This window comes from Ranitomeya variabilis, chromosome 1 (assembly GCF_051348905.1).
Source record: "Ranitomeya variabilis isolate aRanVar5 chromosome 1, aRanVar5.hap1, whole genome shotgun sequence".
NCBI lineage: Eukaryota > Metazoa > Chordata > Amphibia > Anura > Dendrobatidae > Ranitomeya > Ranitomeya variabilis.
The window spans coordinates 820,094,427-820,119,786 of record NC_135232.1 but is presented as its reverse complement, the minus strand read 5'-3'; the positions used below and the strand labels follow the sequence as shown (position 1 = coordinate 820,119,786).

At 45.6% G+C, this 25,360-nt stretch overlaps 1 protein-coding gene across 4 annotated transcripts in view; it reads right to left on the bottom strand.

Annotated features, from left to right (window-relative positions):
- CENPC (centromere protein C) overlaps positions 1 to 25,146 on the bottom strand; it is a 316,155-nt gene extending 291,009 nt beyond the window's left edge. For 3 of the 4 annotated variants that reach the window (XM_077275003.1, XM_077275008.1, XM_077275016.1), the window contains exon 1: positions 24,864 to 25,146. In XM_077275003.1, the coding sequence (XP_077131118.1) occupies positions 24,864 to 24,884 (21 nt within the window). In that variant the 5' untranslated portion in view covers positions 24,885 to 25,146. The remainder of the gene's footprint in view (positions 1 to 24,863) is intronic. The other variant, XM_077275023.1, reaches the window with a different exon arrangement.
- Positions 25,147 to 25,360: the final 214 nt, after the last annotated feature.

Sequence of the window (25,360 nt, the reverse complement as noted above, 5' to 3'; positions counted from 1 at the left end):
ACACATGTCGCATTTGGAGAGCCCCTGATGTGCCTAAACAGTGGAAACTCCCCAATTCTAACTGAAACCCTAATCCAAACACACCCCTAACCCTAATCCCAACGGTAACCCTAACCACACCCCTAACCCTGACACACCCCTAACTCTAATCCCAACCGTAAATGTAATCCAAACCCTAACCCTAACTTTAGCCCCAACCCTAACTTTAGCTCCAACCCTAGCTCCAACCCTAGCCCCAACCCTAACCCTAGCCCTAATGGGAAAATGGAAATAAATACATTTTTTTTAATTTTATTATTTTTCCCTAACTAAGGGGGTGATGAAGGGGGGTTTGATTTACTTTTATAGCATTTTTTATAGCGGATTTTTATGATTGGCAGCGGTCACACACTAAAAGATGCTTTTTATAGCAAAAACGTTTTTGCGTCTCCACGTTTTGAGACCTATAATTTTTCCATATTTTGGTCCACACAGTCATGTGAGGTCTTGTTTTTTGCGGGACGAGTCGACTTTTTTATTGGTAACATTTTCGGACACATGACAGTTTTTGATCGCTTTTTATTCCGATTTTTGTGAGGCAGAATGACCAAAAACCAGCTATTCATGAATTTCTTTTGGGGGAGGCGTTTATACCGTTACACGTTTGGTAAAATTGATAAAGCAGTTTTATTCTTCGGTTCAGTACGATTACAGCGATACCTCATTTATATCATTTTTTTATGTTTTGTCGCTTTTATACGATAAAAACTATTTTATAGAATAAATAATTATTTTGGCATCGCTTTATTCTGAGGACTATAACTTTTTTATTTTTTCTTTGATGACGCTGCATGGCGGCTCGTTTTTTGCAGGACAAGATGACGTTTTCAGCGGTACCATGGTTATTTATATCCGTCTTTTTGATCGTGTGTTATTCCACTTTTTGTTCAGCGGTATGATAATAAAGCGTTGTTTTTTGCCTTTTTTTTTTTTCCTACGGTGTTCCCTGAAGGGATTAACTAGTGGGACAGTTTTATAGGTTGGGTCGTTACGGACGCGGCGATACTAAATATTTGTACTTTTATTGTTTTTTTTTTATTTAGATAAAGAAATGTATTTATGGGAATATTTTTTATTTTATTTTTTTTTTAACACGTGGAAATTTTTTTTTACATTTTTACTTTGTCCCGGGGGGGGACATCACAGATCGCCGATCTGACAGTTTGCACAGCACTCTGTCAGATCGGCGATCTGACTTACAGTGCTGCAGGCTTACCAAGCGCTTGCTCTGAGCAGGCACTCGGTAAGCCACCTCCCTCCCTGCAGGACCCGGATGCCGCAGCCATTTTGGATCCGGGGAGAGGAGGTAAGAGACCCTCGGAGCAACACGATCACATCGCGTTGCTCTGGGGGTCTCAGGGAAGACCCTCCCTGCGCGATGCTTCCCTGTACCGCCGGCACACCGCGATCATGTTTGATCGCAGTGTGCCGGGGGCGGTCCGTGACCGCTCCTGGCACATAGTACCGGATGTCAGCTGCGATAGTCAGCTGACACCCGGCTGCGCTCCCCCCGTGAGCGCGGCCGATCACGCTGGACGTACTATCTCGTCGGTGGTCATACGGGCCCACCCCACCTCGACGGGATAGTACGTCCAATGTCAGAAAGGGGTTAATATGAAAAAAAAAAAAAAGTGATCTCCCACGCAATTTTCTGCGCCAGAGAGTGAAAGCCAGAGACTGGGGGACCGATGTTTGTAGCCTGGGAAGGGGTTAATACACATGGATCTTCCCAGGCTATGAATATCAGCCCGCAGCTGTATATTTACTGGCTATATAAATAGGGGGACCCCCCCCAAAAAAAAAAAAAAAAAAGTGGGGTCCCCGTATAATTTATAGCCAGAAAGGCTAAGCAGACAGCTGCAGGCTGATATTCGTAGCCTAGAGAGGGACCATGGATAATGCCCCCCCCCCCCCCCCAAGCTACAAATACCAGCTCCCAGCCGCCCCAGCAATGGAGCAACTGTAAGATGCACCAATTTCGGCGCTTAGCCTCTCTCATCCCACTGCCCTGTAGCGGTAGCATATGGGGTAATAAGGTGTTAAGCCGGCTTGGTAATGGAAAGGCGTCAATACCTACCATTACTAATCCTATAGTTGTGAAAAGGTTAATAAAACACACATGCAGAATAAAGTATTTTAATGAAATAAAACACCACACAGTTTTGATATCTTTATTGTACGCTTATTCCTGCGACGCCCTCATTCTCCTGAAAAAAAAAAGAAAAACAAATAATAATTCACCAACCGTATACTCCCTGTGTCCGACGTAGTCCAACTAATAACGAGTGTCCCACAACAAGACCAGCTCTGCTACATCTGGATGCCTGACATCCAGACATAGCAGAGCTTGTAGATGAACGCCGGAGATAACTCTCCAGCGATCACCTACACTGCAGTGTTCTCACAATCAGCTGACCGTGGGAACCAGACTAGTGACAGGAGATAACCCCCGGTCACGTGCATGGCAGTTCTTGCGATAAGCTAAGTTATCACGAGAACTGCAGTGGACGCAGACTTCCGGCGGCGGGACAGGTGAGCCCGCATGTAAATTAGTAGACATGCGTAGTAAGCTGCGTTTACGCAGTTACTACGTATGTGACTAATCATTAGATGCAGTTTTACCGCATCTAATGATAGTCTATGGGAAATTTACGGTGCGGCGACGCATTGTAAACAGACATGCTGCGTTCTGAAAAGAAGCGCCATATGTCCGTTTACACGGGTCTCCGCAGGCGTCTTTTAAAGCATAGTGGAGACAGGATTTCATGAAATCCCCTCCACTATGCTGTAACATCTGGACGCTGCGGCTCTACGCAACGTCAAACACACAGCGTTTCCTGACCGTTGAAACACACCCTTAGGCTATATTCACATATTGTGTTTCTGCATTTTGTATGCAAATTAATAGCTGCTTTTTACAGTACTAGCAAAAGCTATGAGATTTCAGAATTTTTTTTATCCCGACTGAATTGGCGAATTTGAAATATACAGCGGTTTTTAAATCTGCAGAATGTCAATTCTTTCAGCGTTTTCAGCATCATTCATCTATAAAAAGCAATGAGAAAGTGAAAAAACTGCTGCAAAACGTGCGACTGTGTTTTCAGTGAATAAAACTAACTTTATTAACCATGTACTGTAGACAAAGCGCAAAACCCCAAAAAAATGGTACCAAAGAAGAAAAAGCAAAAAAAAAAAAAAGCACCAGCAACACTTAAAAGGGTTGACTGGTCCAAAATCAGTAAGTCTGCAGTCACTGTATAAAAAAAAAGTTAACAAAAAGCTGCATGTGTACACGGCCTTACACAATCACAATAACATCCCCCTATACTGTTTGTGGACATCTGCACGTATCTGTGTATTTAACAGTTTGGACTGAGTGTGCACTACTTTAGGTTGAATGTTAATTATTTAAAGTTTTATTATACCCACTTCCTAGATTAGAGGGGCTGCCCACTCCTGTGACAACCCCCTCTTAAAGCGAACCTGGCATCAGGATTGTGCTGAGTAACCCACAGACGCCATCATGTTGGCGCTGTTAGGCCGGCGTCACACTCAGTGTATGAAAATACGTTCCATTTTTTACAGCCGTAATACGCAGAAATGTTCCCAAAATAGTGATCCGTATGTCATCCGTAGGCAGGGTGTGGCAGCGTATTTTGCGCATGGCATCCTCCGTATGTAATCCGTATGGCATCCGTACTGCGATATTTTCTCGCAGGCTTGCAAAACCAACATCTAATGCAAAAAAAAAAAAAAAAAGGGATATGAGATGGTTTACTGTATGTAAACCATGTCTCATATCCTGTCGGGTTTGTGAAGGAGAAAGAAAAAGCCGGCAATTGAATTACCGGCTTTTCTATAGAACACCGCTGCGTATTTCTCGCAAGTCACACTGCTGGTCCGTGTGTAATCCGTATTTTTCTCGCCCCCATAGACTTTCATTGGCGATTTTTTTTGCGCAATACAGTGACAAACGCAGCATGCTGTGATTTTCTACGGCCGTACAAGACCGTATAATACGGATCAGTAAAATACGGCAGATAGGAACTGGGACATAGAGAATCATTGTACCGTATGCAATCCGTATTTTCTGCACCTCTCATACATCCGTAAAACTCGCTAGTGTGACGCCGGCCTTACACTGATGAAAACTATACCTTGGCTGGTGAAATTAGTCTTGTTTAATCTTTAATTGTAGTTTTGAGTTAATGAGATTCTGGTGCTTCGTGGTGGCCTGTGGAGGGGGGGGGTTTAAGTGAGGCTCTGCTAAGCTTAGCTAATGTTAATAAATTAATTTTTTTATTTCATTATTTTTCGCTATCTAAGGGGGTCATTAAAAGGGGTTTTATTTACTTTTTTTTATTTTGATCACTGTGATAGTGTCTATCAGTTATCAAAATAAACCAAAAGGAAAATGTTCCCATTGTTGCCGGGTGCACAGTGATCAAAATAAAAAAAATAAATAAAAAACGCCCTTTTATCACCCTCTTAGATAGGGAAAAATAATGAAATTAAAAAAATATATTTCCATTCGGGTTAGAGTTGGGCTAAAGTTAGGGTTAGAGGTGTTTTGAGATTAGGGTTGGAGTTAGAATTGGGGGGTTTCCACTGTTTAGACACATCAGGGGTCTCCAAACGCGACGTGGTGCCACCATTGATTCCAGACAATTTTGCACTCAAAAAGTCAAACGGTGCTCCCTGCCTCCTGAGCCATGCCATGCACCAAAAGAGTGGCTTTCCCCCACATATGGGGTATCGTAATATTCAGGAGAAATTGCACAAGAAATTTTGTGCTCCATTTTCTCCGGATACCCTTGTGAAAATAAAAAAAATTGGTTCCAAAGTAAAATGTTCATTTTTCTCCTTCACATTGCTTTAGTTCTTGTGAAGCACCTGAAGGATTAATAAATTTCTTGAACGTGGTTTTGCGCACCTTCAGGGTGCAGTCTTAAGAATGGTGTCACTTTTGGGTATTTTCTATTATATTGACCCCTAAAGTCAATTCAAATGTGAGGTGGTCCCTAAAAACAAAAAAAAAAAAACAAAAAAAAGGTTTTATAAATTTTGTTGGAAAAATGAGAAATCCCTGGTCAACTTAACCCTTATAACTTCCTAACAAAACAAAAAAAAATTGTTTCCAAAATTGCGCTGATGTAAAGTAGACATGTGGGAAATGTTATTTCTAAAGTATTTTGTGTGACACCACTCTCTGATTTAAGATTATGAAAATTCAAAATTTTGAAAACTGCAAAATGTTCGCCACATTTGTGTTTTTTTTTTCATGAATACAAGTCATATAGAAGAAATTTTACCACTATGGCCGGGATCACAAATGCGAGAAAGTCGGCCGAGTCTCGCATGTTAATACCCGGCCCTGCCACCTGCACTCTGGAGTGGAGCGTGCGGCCACATAGCAATGTATGGAGCCGCACGCTCCGCTCCGGAGTGCAGGTGGCAGGGCCGGGTATTAACATGCGAGACTCGGACGACTTTCTTGCATGTGTGATCCCAGCCTAACATGAAGTACAATATGTCACAAATAAACAATCTCAGAATCAGTCGCATCCGTTGAAGCATTCCAGAGTTATAACCTCAAAGTGACAGTGGTCAGAATTGAAAAACACCAAGGTTACTTACGGGTAGCCGGTTTTTCCGGAGCCCATGACGGCACACCTGAGAGAGGGGATCCGCCCAGTCAGGACAGGAAACCCTACTGAAAATAAAAGGGCGGTACCTCTCTGTCGCTTCAGTTGGTTTTCAGAGCATGAGAGGCCCCCCTGGTTAGTACACATGGCAATCCAACACCACATTATATTAACTAAACACACCCAAAACAATAGTGCACACCGAAAGGGTGAAAAGGGCGGGAATATACGGGTGCCGTCATGGGCTCCGGAAAAAACGGCTACCCGTAAGTAACCTTGGTGTTTTCCCTTCCCCCATGACGGCACACCTGAGAGAATTTTGTAGAATGAAACCTTAGGGAGGGACCACCGCTTGTAGCACCCTTCTACCAAAGGTTAGGTCAGCAGAGGAAGAAAGATCTAGCCGGTAGTGTTTGAAAAAAGTTGAGGGTGAGGACCAGGTAGCAGCCTTGCAAATTTGATCAATTGATACCTTAGCCTTTCCTGCCCAGGAGGTAGCCACGGCTCTGGTGGAGTGAGCCTTGATGCCTTCGGGAACCGGAGTGCCACCCGCAGAGTAGGATAAACTAATGGCCTCCCTAATCCATCTGGCAATAGTACTTTCCAGGACGTCCCCCTGACAGTACGCTGGAGGACGTCCTCCTCCTCCTTGATGGGACAGGAAACAACACGAGAGGTTAAAAGGTCCCACTCCGCCCCCTTTCCTTTAGTGTTTTTCCTGTCCCTGCATGGAGGGACACACGAGAGAAGCTTACCGGACCGGAGGGCTCAGGGGGATCGTGCGGCTGGTCCAATATCCTTCCCCCTCGTCGATAGCCCAGGGCACATACTTCCCGGGTGGGAGTCCCTGTGCCCAGAGACCAGTCGAGCGGACGCGCTCCTGGGTGAGCCGCTTCCTCCCAGGGGGAGGCTCTCGGCTCGGGTGCCAGGAAATTCAAGAGGCGCCGGGAAGGTGGAAAGGCGCATAGGTCCACATGCTCTCATACGAGCATGCAGGGACAGCAGAACCTCCCGGCTTCAGCGTGCGTTCCACTGCGTGGAACGCGGAAGTAAGTGTATATCGTCACTTCCGGTGACGTCAGCGGCGTCATTTCCGGCGGATTCGGCGGCAGAACATGCGTTCCACAGTGTGGAACGCTGAAGCGTCTATAAAAAGGCGCCGGATTTGAAAATGGGCGTCCAGCGTTCTACTCGGCAAACGCTACAGTGAACCAGGACGCACATTCACAGGCGAGCCGGAAAGGAGGTCTGCAATGCCAGAGACTAGGGGTAAGTGCAGCAGTGCTGCTAAATCCCTATATGTATATCTGGCAGGAGATGTGCTATTTATATGGTATATTTATATTTAAACAGAGGATATGGATCCCAGGAGTGAGGAGGCTGGGGTAAGTGCGCATAGCGCATATTACCTTCCACGCTTATTCCTAAGTCACTAAGATATATTCACTCTTATACTTGGGATAAGGAGACTCAACAGACATCCCTGTCAGTGGCAAAAAAGTCAGGCAAGGCACTGACAAAGTCCAGACGATGCTCCATATGTAATGCAAAGTTGCCAGAAGCACATAAAAAGGAGTTGTGCGGAGCCTGCATCTCTAGAGTTGTAAGAGAAGAGCAACCGTCGTTATTATCCGAAATGAGATCTTTAATTCGGGAGGAGGTACAGAATTCATTAGCTACCATGACACAGCGGTACCCTTCCAGCCCAGGTCGGGGTCGCAAGAGACCACGGATGGACCTAGACCAGGACGATGTAGAGGCTTCATCTAAAGAAGAGTCAGACGGTAGAAGTTCGGATCACGAAGAAGGAGAATTACCATTGGAGGAACAGGATCAAGGAAGAAAGTTTCTATTTCCCGTGGAAGAGACAGAAGATTTAGTGCAAGCGGTGAGGAATACGATGCAGATGAAAGAAGAGCCGCGGTCAAAGTCCAGACAGGATTTGATGTTTGGAGGGCTTACGTCACAAAAACAGACGGTGTTCCCTGTAAGCGACCACCTAAAACAGATGATATTGCAAGAATGGAAGGATGCGGAACGTAGACTGATAGTGTCTCGGGAATTTAAAAGTCGTCTACCATTTGATCCGGAGGATATCAAGTCATGGGAGGAAATTCCGAAAGTTGACGTACCCATAGCCAAAGTTACTAAAAAAATGGCTATTCCATTTGAGGACTCTTCTAGTCTCAGAGACGCTATGGACCGCAAAGCAGACATTCTGTTGCGCCGTTCGTGGGAAACATCGGCAGCACTGATAAAAGCCAACATTGCAGCCACGTCAGTGGCTAGATCAATGTATTTGTGGATGGGGCAGTTAGAGGAACATTTGGTGAATAAAACCCCACGGGCCGATATAATTTCTTCCTTACCCATCATAAAGTCCGCCACAGCCTTTATGGCGGACACGTCAGCAGAATCCGTGAGATTTGCAGCCAGGAATAGTTCATTATCTAATGCAACTCATAGAGCTATATGGCTTAAATCTTGGTCAGGAGATAATGCATCAAAAAACAAGTTATGTGCTATTCCCTTTTCAGGGTCCAAAGTATTTGGACAGGCCTTAGACGACATTCTTGAATCTGCATCAGATAATAAAAAAGGTTTCCCTGAGGAAAAACCGAAAAAATTTCAGCCATTTCGGAAGAGACCCCCACCTCGAAGTTCCTATAGAGGCAAACAGCCGGACTATAGAGAACAGTGGAGATCCAGCAGAGGTGCCTATAGAGGAGCCTATAAATCAGAACCGAAGGGGAAGAAATTCCCTGTTTGGGTCAAGCCCTAGATCTAGGAGACAATGACGCCATAGGTATAGGGGGCAGGCTCAGTCTTTTTCTGGACAACTGGAAAAAAGTCACAAAAAATGCCTATGTCCTAAAAATTATTTCGGAAGGTTACAGGATAGAGCTCGTATCCCCGGCACCACAGAGGTGTATCCCACCTACCAAGGTGGCAAAAAATTCACCAATGTTCATAGACATTCTGAAGCTGTTCAGTTCTCAGGTTATAGTGCGGGTACCCACAACAGAAATAGCCAGAGGTCACTACTCTTCACTATTTTCAATTCCAAAGCCATCGGGAGAAACACGCACAATAATAAACCTAAAGCCCTTGAACGTCTATGTAAAATACAAAAGATTCAGAATGGAATCAATAAAAACAACTGTCCACCTCATAGACAAAGATGCTGTAATGTGTACGCTCGACCTAAAAAGCGCGTATCATCAGGTTCCAATCCATGCAACATCTCAGGAGCTTCTGAGGTTTTCTGTAAAATTTCCGGACCAAACCTGCCACCTTCAATTTCAATGTCTCCCGTTCGGCCTGGCGTCAGCACCGAGGATATTTACAAAATTGGTAGCGGAAGTGGTGGCATACTTAAGAAACGAAGGAATTACAATAATTCCTTATTTGGACGATTTTTTGCTGGTAGCCAGAACAAAAAACATCTTAATCCTACACAGGGATCGAGCCATTGCAGTCCTAGAATATCTAGGTTGTGTTGTAAATCAAGAGAAGTCACACATAAAACCCGAATCTCGGAAGGTATTTCTGGGAGTTCTTCTAGATGCCACCACAAGACAATCTTTTCTGCCAAGAGAAAAGCAGGTGTCAATAAGAGCATTAATCATGGAATTCCTAAAGCGTCAGGTTACCTTAAGATTGGCCATGAAGGTCTTAGGGAAGATGACGGCCTGTATCACTTGTGTAAGGTGGGCACAAGCTCACTCAAGATTGTTACAGGATCAGGTTCTCTCGGCATGGGATCGACGTCAGTCATCGCTGGACAGAATAATCCACCTATCAAAGGCAGTAAAAAAGTCATTGCACTGGTGGACACAATACAGCAACCTAAGACTGGGGGTTCCATGGACCTTGACCCCTTGCGTGGTGATCACTACAGATGCCAGCCAGTGGGGTTGGGGAGCCCATCTAGAAGGATCATTTATCCAGGGCAGGTGGCCAAAAGACATCAGTCAAAGATCTTCAAACTACAGAGAGCTTTACGCAATTTGGGAAGCTCTAAGAAGGAATCACTCCCGCTTGAAAAACAAACATGTGAAGATCCTAACGGACAACATGACAGCGGTATCCTTCATAAGACATCAAGGAGGTCCCAGACACAAACCACTTCAGGAATTGGCACGGAAAATATTTTTTTGGGCAGAGAACACAGTCCTGTCAATCACAGCAGTCCACTTAGAGGGATCTCAAAACGTCCTGGCAGATTATTTGAGCAGAAAAGAAATCTGTCCCACAGAATGGGAATTAAATCAAGAAATATTTCAACGATTATGTCATCGCTGGGGGACTCCCAGCATAGATCTATTCGCTACAAGAAAAAATTCGAAGGTGGCCAGATTCTATTCCCTCAACCCTACGGACATGCCGGAAGCAGTCGACGCCTTGAGTCAAACATGGATCAAACCACTATCTTATGCATTTCCTCCAATAGCACTCATTCCGAGGGTGCTCAGGAAGATTCAGGAAGACCAAGCAACGGTTCTGATGGTAGTGCCATTCTGGCCAAGAAGGAGCTGGTTTCCGTTGTTAGGAGCCATGACAATGGACAGTCCAGTCAGTCTTCCTCTATGGAAGGACATCATTCATCAAGGACCTGTGTTACATCAAAACCCAGAACGATTGCACCTTTCAGCATGGATCCTGAGAGGGACATCTTGAAATCGCGGGGGCTATCTGATGAAGTCATCTCAACAATCCAAGCTAGTCGTAAACCAGTAACGTCATCTATTTACTGCAAAATTTGGAAGAAATTCTGTATGAAAGGTGGCAGGTCGGCCGTGATATCAGAGAACCCGGATGTTCCCAGAGTTCTGGATTTTCTCCAATCTGGATTCAATATGGGGCTGAGACCTAGTACCCTTAAGGTGCAGATTTCGGCGCTTAGCACATTCCTGGACTATCCGTGGGCCTCTCACCCTTGGATAATCAGATTCATAAAAGCGGTCCAGAGATTGCGTCCCACAATTAGGCAATTAACTCCCCCTTGGGATTTAAAGTTAGTGCTCAGAGCCCTATGTAAAGATCCCTTTATCCTTAAAGGTGACATGCCCATTGCAATACAAACTTGGAAAACAGCTTTTTTGGTAGCTATTACAACGGCCAAAAGAGTAGGAGAGATACAAGCCCTGTCAATTAGGGACCCGTACCTCCAGGTTCGTGAGGATCATATAATCTTAAAACTAGATCCATCATTTATTCCCAAAGTAGCTTCAGTACAAAACAGAAATCAGGAAATAATTCTACCCTCCTTTTGCAATAAACCCTCTAATACAAAAGAACAATCTTTACATTCTCTTGATGTCAGACAGGCAGTACTAGATTATTTAGAGGCCACTAGTACTTGGAGAAAAGATCCCAATCTTTTTGTCCTCTTTGGAGGTAAAAATAGGGGTAAAAAAGCATCCAAAACATCTATAGCTAGATGGATCACTACAGTAATCTCTAAAGCCTATGCGTTAGAAGGGGTAGATTGTCCTGTGGGAATAAAAGCCCATTCAACTCGGGCCATTTCAGCGTCATGGGCCGAACGGGCAGGGGCATCATTAGAACAAATCTGTAAAGCTGCAACTTGGGCCAGTGTGAACACATTCTGTAAACACTACAAACTAGATGTGTTAGCAAACCAACAAATGTCTTTCGGGAGAAAGGTTCTCCAGGCAGTTGTCCCACCCTAAAGAAGTTTCTTTGGTATTCTCCAGCGTGCTGTCAGGGGGACGTCCTGGAAAATGGGTATTATACCTACCGATAATTCGGTTTCCAGGAGTCCATCCTGACAGCACCGTTACTTCCCCCCCTATGTATACCATGTCATATGCTGTAAATATGTTTTGGTTAATAAATTCAAATGGTATCTATCCATGGTGTGGTACTTGTCAAAACACTAAAGGAAAGGGGGCGGAGTGGGACCTTTTAACCTCTCGTGTTGTTTCCTGTCCCAGTAAGGAGGAGGAGGACGTCCTCCAGCGTGCTGTCAGGATGGACTCCTGGAAACCGAATTATCGGTAGGTATAATACCCATTTTTAGCTACCCCACACCCTCTTTTGCTACCCTGAAAGGCTATGAATAGGGTTTGGTCTTTCCTCCACTGACTAGTCATAGATATGTATTGTAACATAGATCTTCTCACATCTAACATGTGGAACTTTTGTTCCCCTGGATTCTTAGGATTACTACAGAATGATGGTAAAGTAATCTCTTGACTCCTATGGAACTTTTGAACCACCTTGGGGAGATAAGCCGGGTCTGGTCTTAGAACAATCCTGTCATCAAAAACCTGAGTATAAGGAGGGCATATTGACAAGGCCTGTAAGTCACTTACCCTACGTGCCGATGTTAAGGCTACTAGTAGAACTGTTTTAAGGGTAAGTAACTTAGGTGACAACTCCTGCAAAGGCTCAAAGGGCTGTTTAGTCAGGGCTTCTAAGACCAAGTTTAGATCCCAAGGAGAGATTTTTGGAATAATGACCGGCCGAGATCTACTACAAGATTTTATGAATCGTGATACCCATCTATTTGAGGCAAGATTACAATTATATAGGGCCCCCAAGGCAGAAACCTGAACTTTGAGGGTGCTGGTTGCTAACCCAAGATGTAATCCTGCTTGCAGAAATTCTAGGATAGGACCTACTGGAGCCACCTCCCCCAATGGTTCACCCAGGAAGTCAAGAAATTTTTTCCATGTCCTACCATAGATCCTAGAGGTTATGGGTTTTCAGCTTTTCAACAGGGTGGAGATTAACCCTGGAGAGAATCCTTGGCGACTTAGTAACGCCCTCTCAAATTCCAGGCTGCGAGATGGAAGCCCTTCACCTGAGAGTGGGTCACTGGGCCCTGGGTTAGCAGGTCCGGAACCTCTGGCAGGATCCATGGGTCTGTTACCGACATCTGCCTTAGAAGGGAGAACCATGGTCTTCTTGGCCAAAAAGGAGCTATGAAGATGATTTTTGCCTGATCTCCCCTGATTTTCCGGATCACAGCTGGAATCATCACTATCGGGGGGAATGCGTAGGCCAGAGAAAACTTCCAGGGTATCAGTAGGGCATCTACTGCGAAGGGATGTTCTCTCGGATTCAAGGAGCAGAACTTTCTGACTTTTCTGTTGTGAGAGTTGGCAAATAAGTCTATCTCTGGTGTGCCCCAGGCCTGGACTATTTGTTGAAATATCTGGGGGTTTAAGGACCATTCCCCCTGCCTTAAGCCTCTGCGACTCAGGAAGTCCGCTTGAGTGTTTTCTATGCCTTTGATGTGCAACGCCGACAGAGATGACAGGTGTTGTTCTGGTAGTTGAAGGAGCAGATTTGATGCATGCATGAGGCCTTTGGACCTCGTCCCCCCCTGATGATTGATATACGCCACCACTGCTCGATTGTCCGTCAGGATTTGAGTATGGCGACCCCGAAGTAAAGGAAGAAAATGTCTTAGGGATTTCTCCACTGCCCATAGCTCTTTTTCGTTTGATCCATAGTTTTTCTCTCGTATGGACCAGGTCCCTTGTACAGAGTGAGATCTCAGGTGAGCCCCCCAACCTGTACCGCTTGCGTCGGTCGTGATGATGTCTATGACCGGATTTTGCCACCGGACCCCCATCGTCAGGTGGTTTTTCACCGTCCACCAAACTAGGGACTCCCTTACGCCCAGGGAGAGACATAGATTTCCTTCTAAATGCCCTTTTAACAGTCTTTGAGCTGAGAGAACTTCCCACTGTAGTTGTCTTAGGTGGAATTGTGCCCATGCTACCGCCGGGATACACGACGTTAACGAGCCTAGAAGAGACATTGCCTGATTCTGAATATAGAGAGCTACTGTCAGGTATTTCTGATATTCCGGATGTATTGGTATATGGTAATATGCATCCTTCAAGCCTATTACTGCCATGAAGCAGTGTTGGAAAAGAAGTTTTATGGTCGTATTTATAGACTCCATCTTGAATAGCCGGATTACTTACGGTAATGCTCTTTTAATGAGTCCATGACAGCACCCACTGGAGAGATAGGGATCCGCCCCAAGGAACAGGAAACCTACAGAGACATAAAAGGGGGCGGTCCCCCTCTCCTCCTCAGTTTAATTTCAGAGTACCCGGAGGACCGCCAGTGTTAGTCAATCATCACAATGTATCATCAGAATATAAACTTCATAGAAGTAATTACATTGGCTTTTATTAGGGAGGGATGTGACTGGGTGCTGTCATGGACTCATTAAAAGAGCATTACCGTAAGTAATCCGGCTATTTACCCTTCGCCATGACAGCACCCACTGGAGAGATTTCCAGAGACCAACACCTAGGGGGGGACCACCGTGCTGAGGATAGTCCTGCCAAAGTGTAGGTCAGAGTCAGAAGACAGGTCGAGCCTGTAGTGATTATAGAAAGTGGAAGGAGCCAACCAAGTTGCAGCCTTACATATATCTTCGATTGGCACGTTCCCTTTTTCGGCCCAGGAAGAAGCCATGGCTCTGGTGGAATGTGCTTTGATGCCCTCCGGAGGATCTTCATTTTTCATGGAATAGGCCAACCGGATAGCGTCTCTTATCCACCTGGATAATGTTGCTCTTGTGACTCCATATCCTTTCTTTTTGCCCTGGAAGGATATGAACAGAGCCCTACTCTGCCTCCAACTACTAGTTTTCTCAATATATTGCAAAACTACTCTCCTGACGTCTAGAGTATGGAATTTTTGTTCTTCAGGAGTAGAGGGGTCTTTAAAGAAGGTAGGAAGATGTATCTCCTGTGACCTGTGGAACTTCCCTGCTACCTTAGGAAGGTATAGGGGGTCCGGTTTTAAGATTAATCTGTCATGAAATGTGAGAAGGTAAGGTTGATCTATCGACAAGGCCTGAATGTCGCTGACTCTTCTAGCCGATGTTAAGGCTACTAAGAAGGCTGTTTTTAACGACAAGTGTTTTAAAGATGCTGTGTCTATAGGCTCAAACGGAGATTCTGTTAGAGAGTCTAAGACTAGATTTAGATCCCAAGGAGCTACCCTAGGTATGTGGACAGGAGTAACTCGTTCACAGGCCGTGATGAAGCGGGATACCCATTTATTACCAGCAATATTATGGCCATAGAGGGCACCCAGAGCAGACACCTGGACCTTTAATGTGTTAACTGACAGACCTAACTCTTTCCCTTTCTGTAGAAATTCTAATATAGATTTTATTGGGACTTCAGAGGGGTTTGAACTAGTATGGAACTGTAGAAATTTCTTCCATACTTTGGTGTAAATTTTTGTCGTAGATGGTTTCCTGCTAAGCAGGAGTGTATCAATTAGGCCTTTTGAAAACCCCCTGGAATTTAATATCTGCCTTTCAAATTCCAGGCCGTCAGGTGGAGGCTGTCCACCTGAGGGTGGAAGAAAGGTCCCTGAGAGAGAAGGTTTGGGATTGAGGGAAGGACCCAAGGATCCGTCACCGACATTGACCGCAGGCACGAGAACCATGGTCTCTTGGGCCAGAATGGCGCTATCAGTATTATCCTGGCCTGCTCTTCCCTGATTTTCCGTATTACTTGTGGAAGCAGAATTATCGGAGGGAAAGCATACGCCAGCTTGAATTGCCATGGTGTTTGAAGAGCATCTAGAATGTCCGGGTGATCTGCACGGGACCGAGATGCGAATTTGTGGACTTGTTTGTTTTGTTTTGTAGCGAACAGGTCTATTTGGGGTTTGCCCCATAACAATGTTATCTTGTGGAAAATGTGAGGATTGAGACACCATTCTCCTTGATGAAGAGTGTGTCGACTTAGAAAGTCCGCTTGTTGATTGTCCTCTCCTTTGATGTGGACTGCCGAGAGGGACAACAGATGCTTTTCGGCCAGGATTAAGGTACTGTTTGCGGAAGACATTAGAGCGTCTGATCTTGTGCCGCCTTGTTTGTTTAAATACGCCACTGTCGTAGTGTTGTCTGAACAGATTCTGACGTGGCTTCCTCGTAGCTGTGGGAGAAATTGACGCAGTGCATAGTTTACCGCATTCAATTCTTTCAGGTTTGATGAATATAAATCCTCATTCTTATCCCAGGTTCCCTGGCAGAATCTATCTCCCATGTGTGCGCCCCACCCGTGGGGACTAGCGTCCGTAGTTATCGTGTGGGATGGTGATATTACCCAAGGGACACCCCCCGCTAGGTTGTCTTTATTTAGCCACCATTCTAAGGAGGATAAGACTTTCTCGGATAAAGTTATTTTCGATTCAAGGTGCCCCAGAAATTTTCTCTGTTCCCGAAGTATCTGATGTTGTAATGTTCGGGTATGAAGTTGTGCCCACTGAACGGCTGGAGTACAGGAGGAGAGGGATCCTAGCAAGGACATTCCTGCTCTCAGGGACATTTGAGGTTTGTGAATGGCCGCCACAACTTTACCCTCTATAAGAGATATTTTTTCTTGGGGAAGTAGACATTTTTGCTTTATGGAATCTAGATTAAATCCCAAAAATGTCTGAAGAGAAAGTGGGATGAGTCTGGATTTTTTATAGTTGACGATCCAGCCCAGGCTTTCTAAGGACGAGACAGTGTCAGCTAATCGTTCCGCACACTGAAGGGATGAATTTCCTACAACTAAAAAATCATCTAAGTAGGGAATGATTAATGTGTCTCTCTGGCGAAGGTAGGCCATTACTTCTAACATTACCTTCGTGAAGATCCTGGGTGCCGTGGAGAGACCGAAGGGCATGGCTGCATACTGGAAATGATGAATCTCCCCCTCAAGAGTTACTGCCACTCTTAAGTATTTTTGATACCTACTATGGATAGGGAGATGGTAGTAGGCATCTTTTAAATCAATGCCGCCCATTCTACAATTTGGAAAAAGGAGCTTAATGGCCGATCTAATAGACTCCATTTTAAACGTATAATTTTTAATAAACGTATTGAGTTTTTTAAGATTTATAATTGTTCGAAATGAACCATCGGGTTTAGGGATTAAAAATAACGGAGAGTAGAACCCTTTACCCTCTTGTCCCTTTGGCACCCTAACTAAAACATTTTTAACTATAAGACTTCTAATTTCCAGTTCAAGGGCCTTCTGTTGCACTGGTGAGGAAAGGGCTGTTAAAATAAAGGAATCATGGGGAATTTGGAGGAATTCTATTTTCATTCCTTCCTTAATAATATTTAGCACCCAGGAACTTGACGTGATTTTTCGCCATTGGGGAAAGAAAAATTTTAACCTGCCCCCTACTGGGGTGTCTGGTGTTTCAGAATTTGTTGTCTCTACGGAAGGGGGGGCCTTTGAACATAGTGCCACCCTGTTTTCCCTCTCTTGTGGCCCATCGTGACGATCTTTCATTTTGTGTTCTTTTCCCTAACGGCCTCTTCCTAAGGCCGGGGACACACTTAACGTATAAAAAAAACGGTCCGTTTTTCACGGCCGAGAATCGCACAAATGTTTCAAAAACAGTGATCCGTGTGCAGTGCGAGGATGCGATTTCCTCGCATCAAATGATCCGTGTGACATCCGTGTGACATCCGTATGGCATCCGTATGCCGAGATTTTCTCGCAAGCTTGCAAAACCGACATCTAATGGATTTATGTGCTCAAATGTTCGGGAAAACATATATACAGTATATATATATATATATATATAGAGATATGTCATTGAGACACATATATATATATATTCTGTATTTAGATTTCATTCAGCGCGATATCTGTGAACAGCCGATAATTCAATTGCCGGCTTTTCATTTCTCCTGCACAAACCCGACATGATATGAGACATGGTTTTCATACAGTAAACCATCTCATATCCCCCTTTTTTTTACATATTCCACACTACTAATGTTAGTAGTGTGTATGTGCAAAATTTCAGCGCTGTAGCTGCTAAAATAAAGGGTTAAATGGCGGAAAAAATTGGCGTGGGCTCCCGCGCAATTTTCTCCGCCAGAATGGTAAAGCCAGTGACTGACGGCAGATATTAATAGCCAGGAGAGGGTCCATGGTTATTGGCCCCCCCGTGGCTAAAAACATCTGCCCCCAGCCACCCCAGAAAAGGCACATCTGGAAGATGCGCCTATTCTGGCACTTGGCCACTCTCTTCCCACTCCCTGTAGCGGTGGGATATGGGGTAATGAAGGGTTAATGCCACCTTGCTATTGTAAGGTGACATTAAGCCAGATTAATAATGGAGAGGCGTCAATTATGACACCTATCCATTATTAATCCAATTGTATGAAAGGGTTAAAAAACACACACACACATGATTAAAAATTATTTTAATGAAATAAACACAGCAGTTGTTTCAGTATTTTATTGCTCTCTCAATCCATCAGCAACACCCTCGCTTGGAAAAATAATAAACGCACAAGATACATACCCTCAGCTGAACCGTCACGTCCCATGAGGTAATCCATCTGAAGGGGTTAAAATAATTTACAAGCAGGAGCCCTGCAAAGGCAGCTGTGCTCCGTGCCTGTAATCCCCGGCGAATGAATGAAATGTAGGTCATTGACCTACATTTCCTACAGTCGCGGTGATGCGCCCCCTGGTGGATGTCCTCATATGACCTGGAGCGTGGGAAAAAGTTCCCAGGCTGCAGTTCATGAGAACATCCAGCAGGGGCGCATCACTGCGACTCAATGTAAGTATAGATCACTCTGCTTTCCTTTCAGCACCCGGGGATTACAGGCACGAGCGAGTGGTTTATCGCAGCTCTGCCTGTAATATTAGTTAACCCCTTCAGATGGATTACCTCGTTGGACGTGATAGGACATCAGAAGGTATGTATCTTGTGCGTTTATTATTTTTCCAAGCGAGGGTGTTGCTGATGGATTGAGAGAGCAATAAATTATTAAAACAACCGCTGTGTTTATTTCATTAAAATACTTTTAAATCATGTGTGTGTGTGTTTTTTAACCCTTTCAGACAATTGGATTAATAATGGATAGGTGTCATAATTGACGCCTCTCCATTATTAATCTGGCTTAATGTCACCTTACAATAGCAAGGTGACATTAACCCTTCATTACCCCATATCCCACCGCTACAGGGAGTGGGAAGAGAGTGGCCAAGTGCCAGAATAGGCGCATCTTCCAGATGTGCCTTTTCTGGGGTGGCTGGGGGCAGATGTTTGTAGCCAGGGGGGGGCCAATAACCATGGACCCTCTCTAGGCTATTAATATCTGCCCTCAGTCACTGGCTTTACCATTCTGGCGGAGAAAATTGCGCGGGAGCCCACGCCAATTTTTTCCGCGATTTAACCCTTTATTTTAGCAGCTACAGCGCTGAGATTTTGCACATACACACTACTAACATTAGTAGTGTGGAATATGCAAAAAAAAGGGGATATGAGATGGTTTACTGTATGTAATCATGTCTCATATCATGTCGGGTTTGGGAAGGAGAAATGCAAAGCCGGCAATTGAATTACCGGCTTTTCTATAGAACACCGCTGCGTATTTCTCGCAATGCACACGCATGGTCCGTGTGTAATCCGATTTTTTCTCGCCCCCATAGACTTGCATTGGCGAGTCTCGGCCAAGATACGCTGACAATCGCAGCCTGCTGAGAGTTCCCTCGGATCCGAAATACGGTGGAGAAAATATCGGATGATGGGAGCTGGACCATAGATTAACATTGGGCCGAGTGCTATGCGATTTTTTATCGCATAGCACTCGTCCGTATTACGGTCTAGTGTGACCCCGGCCTAAAGGTCTTCCTATAGAAAGGAATTGAGGGGTCAGGGAAGGCTTTTTTCCTCTCTTTTGCTTTTTTGAGGATCTCGTCTAATGCTTTCCCAAACAAAAACTCACCCTCACACGGAATAGCGCAGATCTTAGCCTTTGACTGCATATCCCCCTTCCAGCTCTTCATCCATAACGCACGTCTGGCATTATTAATTAGACCGGCTGATCTTGCTGCAAGGCGAAGAGAGTCAGCTGAAGCATCGGCCATGAATGCTGCTGCACCTCTAATTAGTGGTATCGCATCCCGCAATTTTTGTCTGGAGACCCCCTGTTCGATCTGTTGATCCAGCTGATCAATCCAAACAAGCATGGATCTAGCTGTGCACGTGCTGGCAATTGATGGCTTAAATATGCCCGTGGAAGCCTCCCATGATCGTTTCAGTGACGATTCTGCCTTCCGATCTAGAGGATCAGAAAGTAGGCCCGCATCCTCGACTGGTAGAGCTGACTGTTTTGAGGTGGAGGCGACTGCAGCGTCCACCTTAGGGATTTTAGTCCATGAAATTAACTCCTCATCATTAAAGGGGTACTTCCTTTTGGAGGCTGACGGGAGAAACCCTCTCTGGTCCTGTTTCTCCCACTCCCTCTTTATCAGTGCCTTAACCGCAGGAATTACTGGGAATGCTCTTCTCTTCCTCTCCGCCAACCCTGCAAACATGATGTCTTGTGCAGTTTGGTCGTCTTTTGTATCCTCACAACCTATAGTATTCCTGATGGACTTTACTAGGTTGTCCACCCCATCAAGGGGAAAACAAGCTCGACCCTCAATGTCGGAATGTGTTGAGGAAGAGGATGATGCCTGCGAGGAGTCTGAGTGGATAACGCCTTCCTCCTCGGACTCAGAGCTGGATATAGCCTTTTCTTTCCCGGATTTTTTAGGGGGGGTACTGGCTTGTGAGATGGCCTGTAATTCCTCTCTAATTATGGCCCGTATATCTGTGACCGACATAGATGGACTCTGCATTGTTTCCGCCATACACTGATTGCAGAGTTTTTTGGGGTGGGAATCTGGGAGAGGCTCGTCACATAACGCACATTGCTTGTGCTTAGATTTCTGTCTCTTTTTGGCCGAAATAGGAGGCTGCGACTTTCTGGATCTTGAATCCTTGGTCTCACTCCTGTGGCTGGCATCTGAGGACCTTCTGCTGGCTGGCTCACCTGCTGGGTCCACAGTCTTGCCTGGGGACGACATGTTGCATCGCCTGTGCGTTTGCAACTTCCCCCTTTTTATAGGCCAGGATCCGGTCAGTAAACTTTTTTTTTTTTTTTTTTTTTTTCCTTCCACAGCGGTGCACTGCGCATGCGCGAAACCGCGCTTTCCCCCACCGCTGTGTGAGTGACCCGGAAGTGCTCCTCTACCTCCGGGTCATTCTGGGGATTCTTACACCGCTCCACGCATGTGCGGCCGCCATTATCCCGGCCTGCGCTATGGAGCGGTGTACCGGCTGCCGCTGCAGCTGTGCCGCAGATCCCGGACCCTTTACCTGGTGGTCCGCGTCTGGAGCCTCTTCAAGGCCGCACCTCTGCAGCGTTGCTCTTGTGGAATCGGCGTCGTCTCTCCCGGACTCAGCCATCCCACATGCCGGCCAGACGAGGGGGGAGCCGTCTAACGGAATCTCCCCCGACGCTGCATCTGGACTGCATCCCCTGCCGTTCCCGCAGAAACCGCACAGGCGGATGCTCCTAGCCCAGGTAAGATCTTCTGTAGTCTTCAGAGATCCTGTCCCCTGGGAACAGGAAACCTAAACTGAGGAGGAGAGGGGGACTGCCCCCTTTTATGTCTCTGTAGGTTTCCTGTTCCTTGGGGCGGATCCCTATCTCTCCAGTGGGTGCTGTCATGGCGAAGGGTAAAAGAGTAGTTCTCTATAGATTGGTGCACAAGGGTCCCTGTACCGCCCTTTTATTTTCAGTAGGGTTTCCTGTCCTGACTGGGCGGATCCCCTCTCTCAGGTGTGCCGTCATGGGGGAAGGGAAAAATTGGCTTGGTCATTAAGCATAAATTGGCTCTGTCACTAAGGGGTTAAACGAAAATGTTTTGACTTTGGTAAAATAATAAAGCCTAATACTCACCTCCCGTGGTAGCGCCTTTCCAGTGGTGTCGGCACTCGCTCTCTCCGGGGCTGTGATGCAGTAGAATGACACGAGACGCTGGCATCAATGTCACCACCTTTCGGACAAATTGAACATGAAGAGGAAGTCAGGGATGAGCTGCAGTTCTGGCTTCCTCTTCATGTTCAGTTCGTATGAAGGCAGACACAGTGATGTCAGCGTCCCGTGTCACATTACCGCATTACAGCCCCAGGGAGAGAGCGAGTGCTGACACCACAGGAACGGCCCCGGCACAGGAGGGGAATATAGGCTTTATTGTATTATCGGGGCCAAACAGTTAGTTTAAGAAGGGGCTGTCCTATTAGTGGAAAACCTCTTTAGGGTAGGTGCACACGTTGCGGATTTGGCCCTGCGCATCCGCAGCATGTCAATGCTTTGTACGGAAACGCAGCGTTTCTGACCAATTGGTTATACATTGAGTATGGTAAGTCAAATCAGGATATGTCCAATACTGCTTTTAGGGCACTTCATCACAAGATAGCAACAAGTCCCGCATCATTAAATGTTTGGGACAAAGAAGAGATCCCACACGATATATTAAAACCAATACTTTTATTAAAGCCAAAAAAGACAATAAACAAATAAATAAAAAAGCAAAATGCCGTCTAGAGGACGCCAGAAATATCTAATAGAAAATTCCACACATTTAATCAATGGTCAATAACAAATAGCCAATTTGACAGTATATACTGTTATTAACATCTTACTAATATAAAGACTTTCATAGCAGTAATAGCCATTAAGGATTCAAAACCTATTCTACTCATTACCCAAATACAACCGGGCTCAGTATCCTAACAAAAGGTTAAATTGACATGAATGATCCTGTGTTGAATTTAAAAAACAGGAAAACAGCAGACCTGTCTATAAATCACTACATAGTCTCCATCCCCTATGCATGTCAATAACCATCCCTGGTATGCAATGGTGGTATTAGGATAGTATGATATACGATAAAGGTAAAGATATAATAAAGTTGGTAATTACCTAGTGTGTGGATAAACCTGGGACGCCACAGGTAGAAGCTGGCGGCGAAACGCGCGTCAGGGTGAGGGGGCGCCAGATTTATCCACACACTAGGTAATTACCAACTTTATTATATCTTTACCTTTATCGTATATCATACTATCCTAATACCACCATTGTATACCAGGGATGGTTATTGGCATGCATAGGGGATGGAGACTATGTAGTGATTTATTGAGACAGGTCTGCTGTTCTCCTGTTTGTTAAATTCAACACAGGATCATTCATGTCAATTAAACCTTTTGTTAGGATACTGAGCCCGGTTATATTTGGGAAATGAGTAGAATAGGTTTTGAATCCTTAATGGCTATTACGGCTAAAGTCTTTAGATTAGTTAGATGTTAATAACAGTATATACTGTCAAATAGGCTGGGTATTCGTTATTGACCATTGATTAAGTGTGGGGAATTTTCTATTAGATATTTCTGGCATCCTCTAGACGGCATTTTGCTTTTTTATTTGTTGTTTGTCTTTTTTGGCTTTAATAAAAATATTGGTTTTAATATATCGTGTGGGATCTCTTTGTCCCAAACATTTAATGATGTGGGACTTGTTGCTATATACATTGAGTAAGGCAAATCAGCACACCAAAAACGTAAGAATCTGCAACAAATCTGCATCAATTCTGCATTAAATCCGCAACTATTTTGGCTGGTGTTTTCTGCCAAGAGATGCGGATTCTGTGCGGAAAAATCCGAAGACAAATCCACAAAGTGTGCACATACCCTAAAGGTGGCTTGCCAGTGACATGCTAGTACCGGTAGCACCACACAGCTGAGAGCCTCTGCAGACAGGGTAGGCGCACACCGTCAGGGTAGGCGCACACCGTCAGGGCAGGCGCACACGTTGCGGATTTTGCTGCGGATCCGCAGCAGTTTTCCATGAGGTTACAGTACCATGTAAACCTATGGAAAACAAAATTCGCAGCGAACATGCTGCGGAAAAAAACACGAGGAAACATAGCATTGTTTATTCCGCAGCATGTCAATTCTTTGTACGGATTACGCAGTGCTCCATAATAGGAATCCGCAGGTGTAAAAGTGCAGGTGGAATCCGCACAAAAAAATTGCGGGAAATCCGCAGTGCGACTTACCTGCGGATTTACCAAAATCAGTCCGGAAAAATCCGCAGCGTGTGCACATACCCTCATACTATTTTGCAGAGGCGGTCTAGTTACGGGGGGGGGGGGGGGGGGAACACAGAATAATTACATAACCATTGTGTATCCCCTTCAATCCCTGCAGCCTCACAGGCTGATTTGGGGGTTCTGACCACAGGGACCTGCACCGACAGACAGACCTAGGACCACCTATCCAGATGTGAGACCACTGCACCACTGATTCTCGCGCACATCTGCACCGCTGACCCCAGCAACCAATAAGGGTATGTGCACACGTTGCGGATTTCGCCCTGCGGATTTGCAGCAGTTTTCCATGCGTTGTACAGTACCAAGTAAACCTATGAAAAACCAAATCCGCTGTGCCCATGCTGCGGAAAATACTGCAATGTATTTTCTGCAGCATGTCAATTCTTTGTGCGGATTCTGCAGCGTTTTACACATGCTCCTCAATAGTATCCGCAGGTGGTAACACAGGTGAAATCCACACAAGAAACGCTGGAAATCCGCGGGTAAAAACACAGCGAGTTTTACCTGTGGATTTTTCAAAAACTGAGCGAAAAAAATCCGCACACAAATCTACGTGTGCACAAAGCCTTAGGGTTTGTGTCCACGTTCAGGAAACGCTGCGTTTTTGACGCAGCGCTGAGCCGCAGCGTCAAAAACACAGCGTCCAGATCTTACAGCATAGTGGAGGGGATTTAATGAAATCCCGTCTCCACTGTGCATTAAAAAACGCATGCGTTTTTCTGCAAAAACGCACATGAGTTGCGTTTTTTCAGAACGCAGCATGTTGCTACAATGAGCAAAACACGCAGGAACACCGCAGGTGACCTGCCAGTGACCACAGGTGCATTTTTGGTCAGGATTTTACCTGCATAAAATCCTGACCAAAGCCTGAAGCAAACCTGACCGTGGACACATACCCTGAGGGGTCACCCACCACCTCCATCCGAAGTGACCCGCAATGTTATTATTATGGGGTCACGTTTGTGGTTCGTTCAGAGTCCAGACAAAGTCAGGTGCAGGGTCGCCATGCAATGTGGTACCACAAGTATTAGCACGTCACTGGTCACAAGCAGCATCATGGGACTTGTAGTCCGCCTTACAAGTATTACACAGCTGGCCACAGACACTAAACCCTTCAGTCCTGACAAAGTCTCACGCAATGTCGGAATGACGGAGTATCGGACGGACTATTCCCCACACCTCGCCCCATCTTGTCACTTACAAAACTCCAGTAATGCGGCATAGTAACGGTGAAGCGCTCCCGAGCTACCAATCTGCTCAACTTCGGAAACCGCACACTGGAGTGCACGTGACGCTACCAATCGGAGACTGGCACAATACGCATGCGCGGCGCGCTAGCAGCCACTGCTGAAGAGTGCGCGCTAGTGAAGGGGATTGGCTTTTCAGCCGTCCCCCTCTCGTCTGCCTGTTGTACAGCCTGTGACTGCACACAGATGGCGCTCTCCCCCTCAGCTTCGGAGCTATCGCTCTGTGTCTCGTTCTATTTCCCCGCCCTTAGTTTCCCGCCAAATAAGATACGCCTCATTACAGGAGTGGGCGGGAAATTGTGCAGCCCGGCTAAAATGCTGTGGGGTTGCTGACATATCTGCACATGTTCCCCCTCTGACATGGAGGGTCTGTGCTGTTAGTGTAAAGATTTGCGTCTCCTGGGAAAGATGGTGACACTGGCGTAACTTTGGGCACAGCTCTGGATTGGCA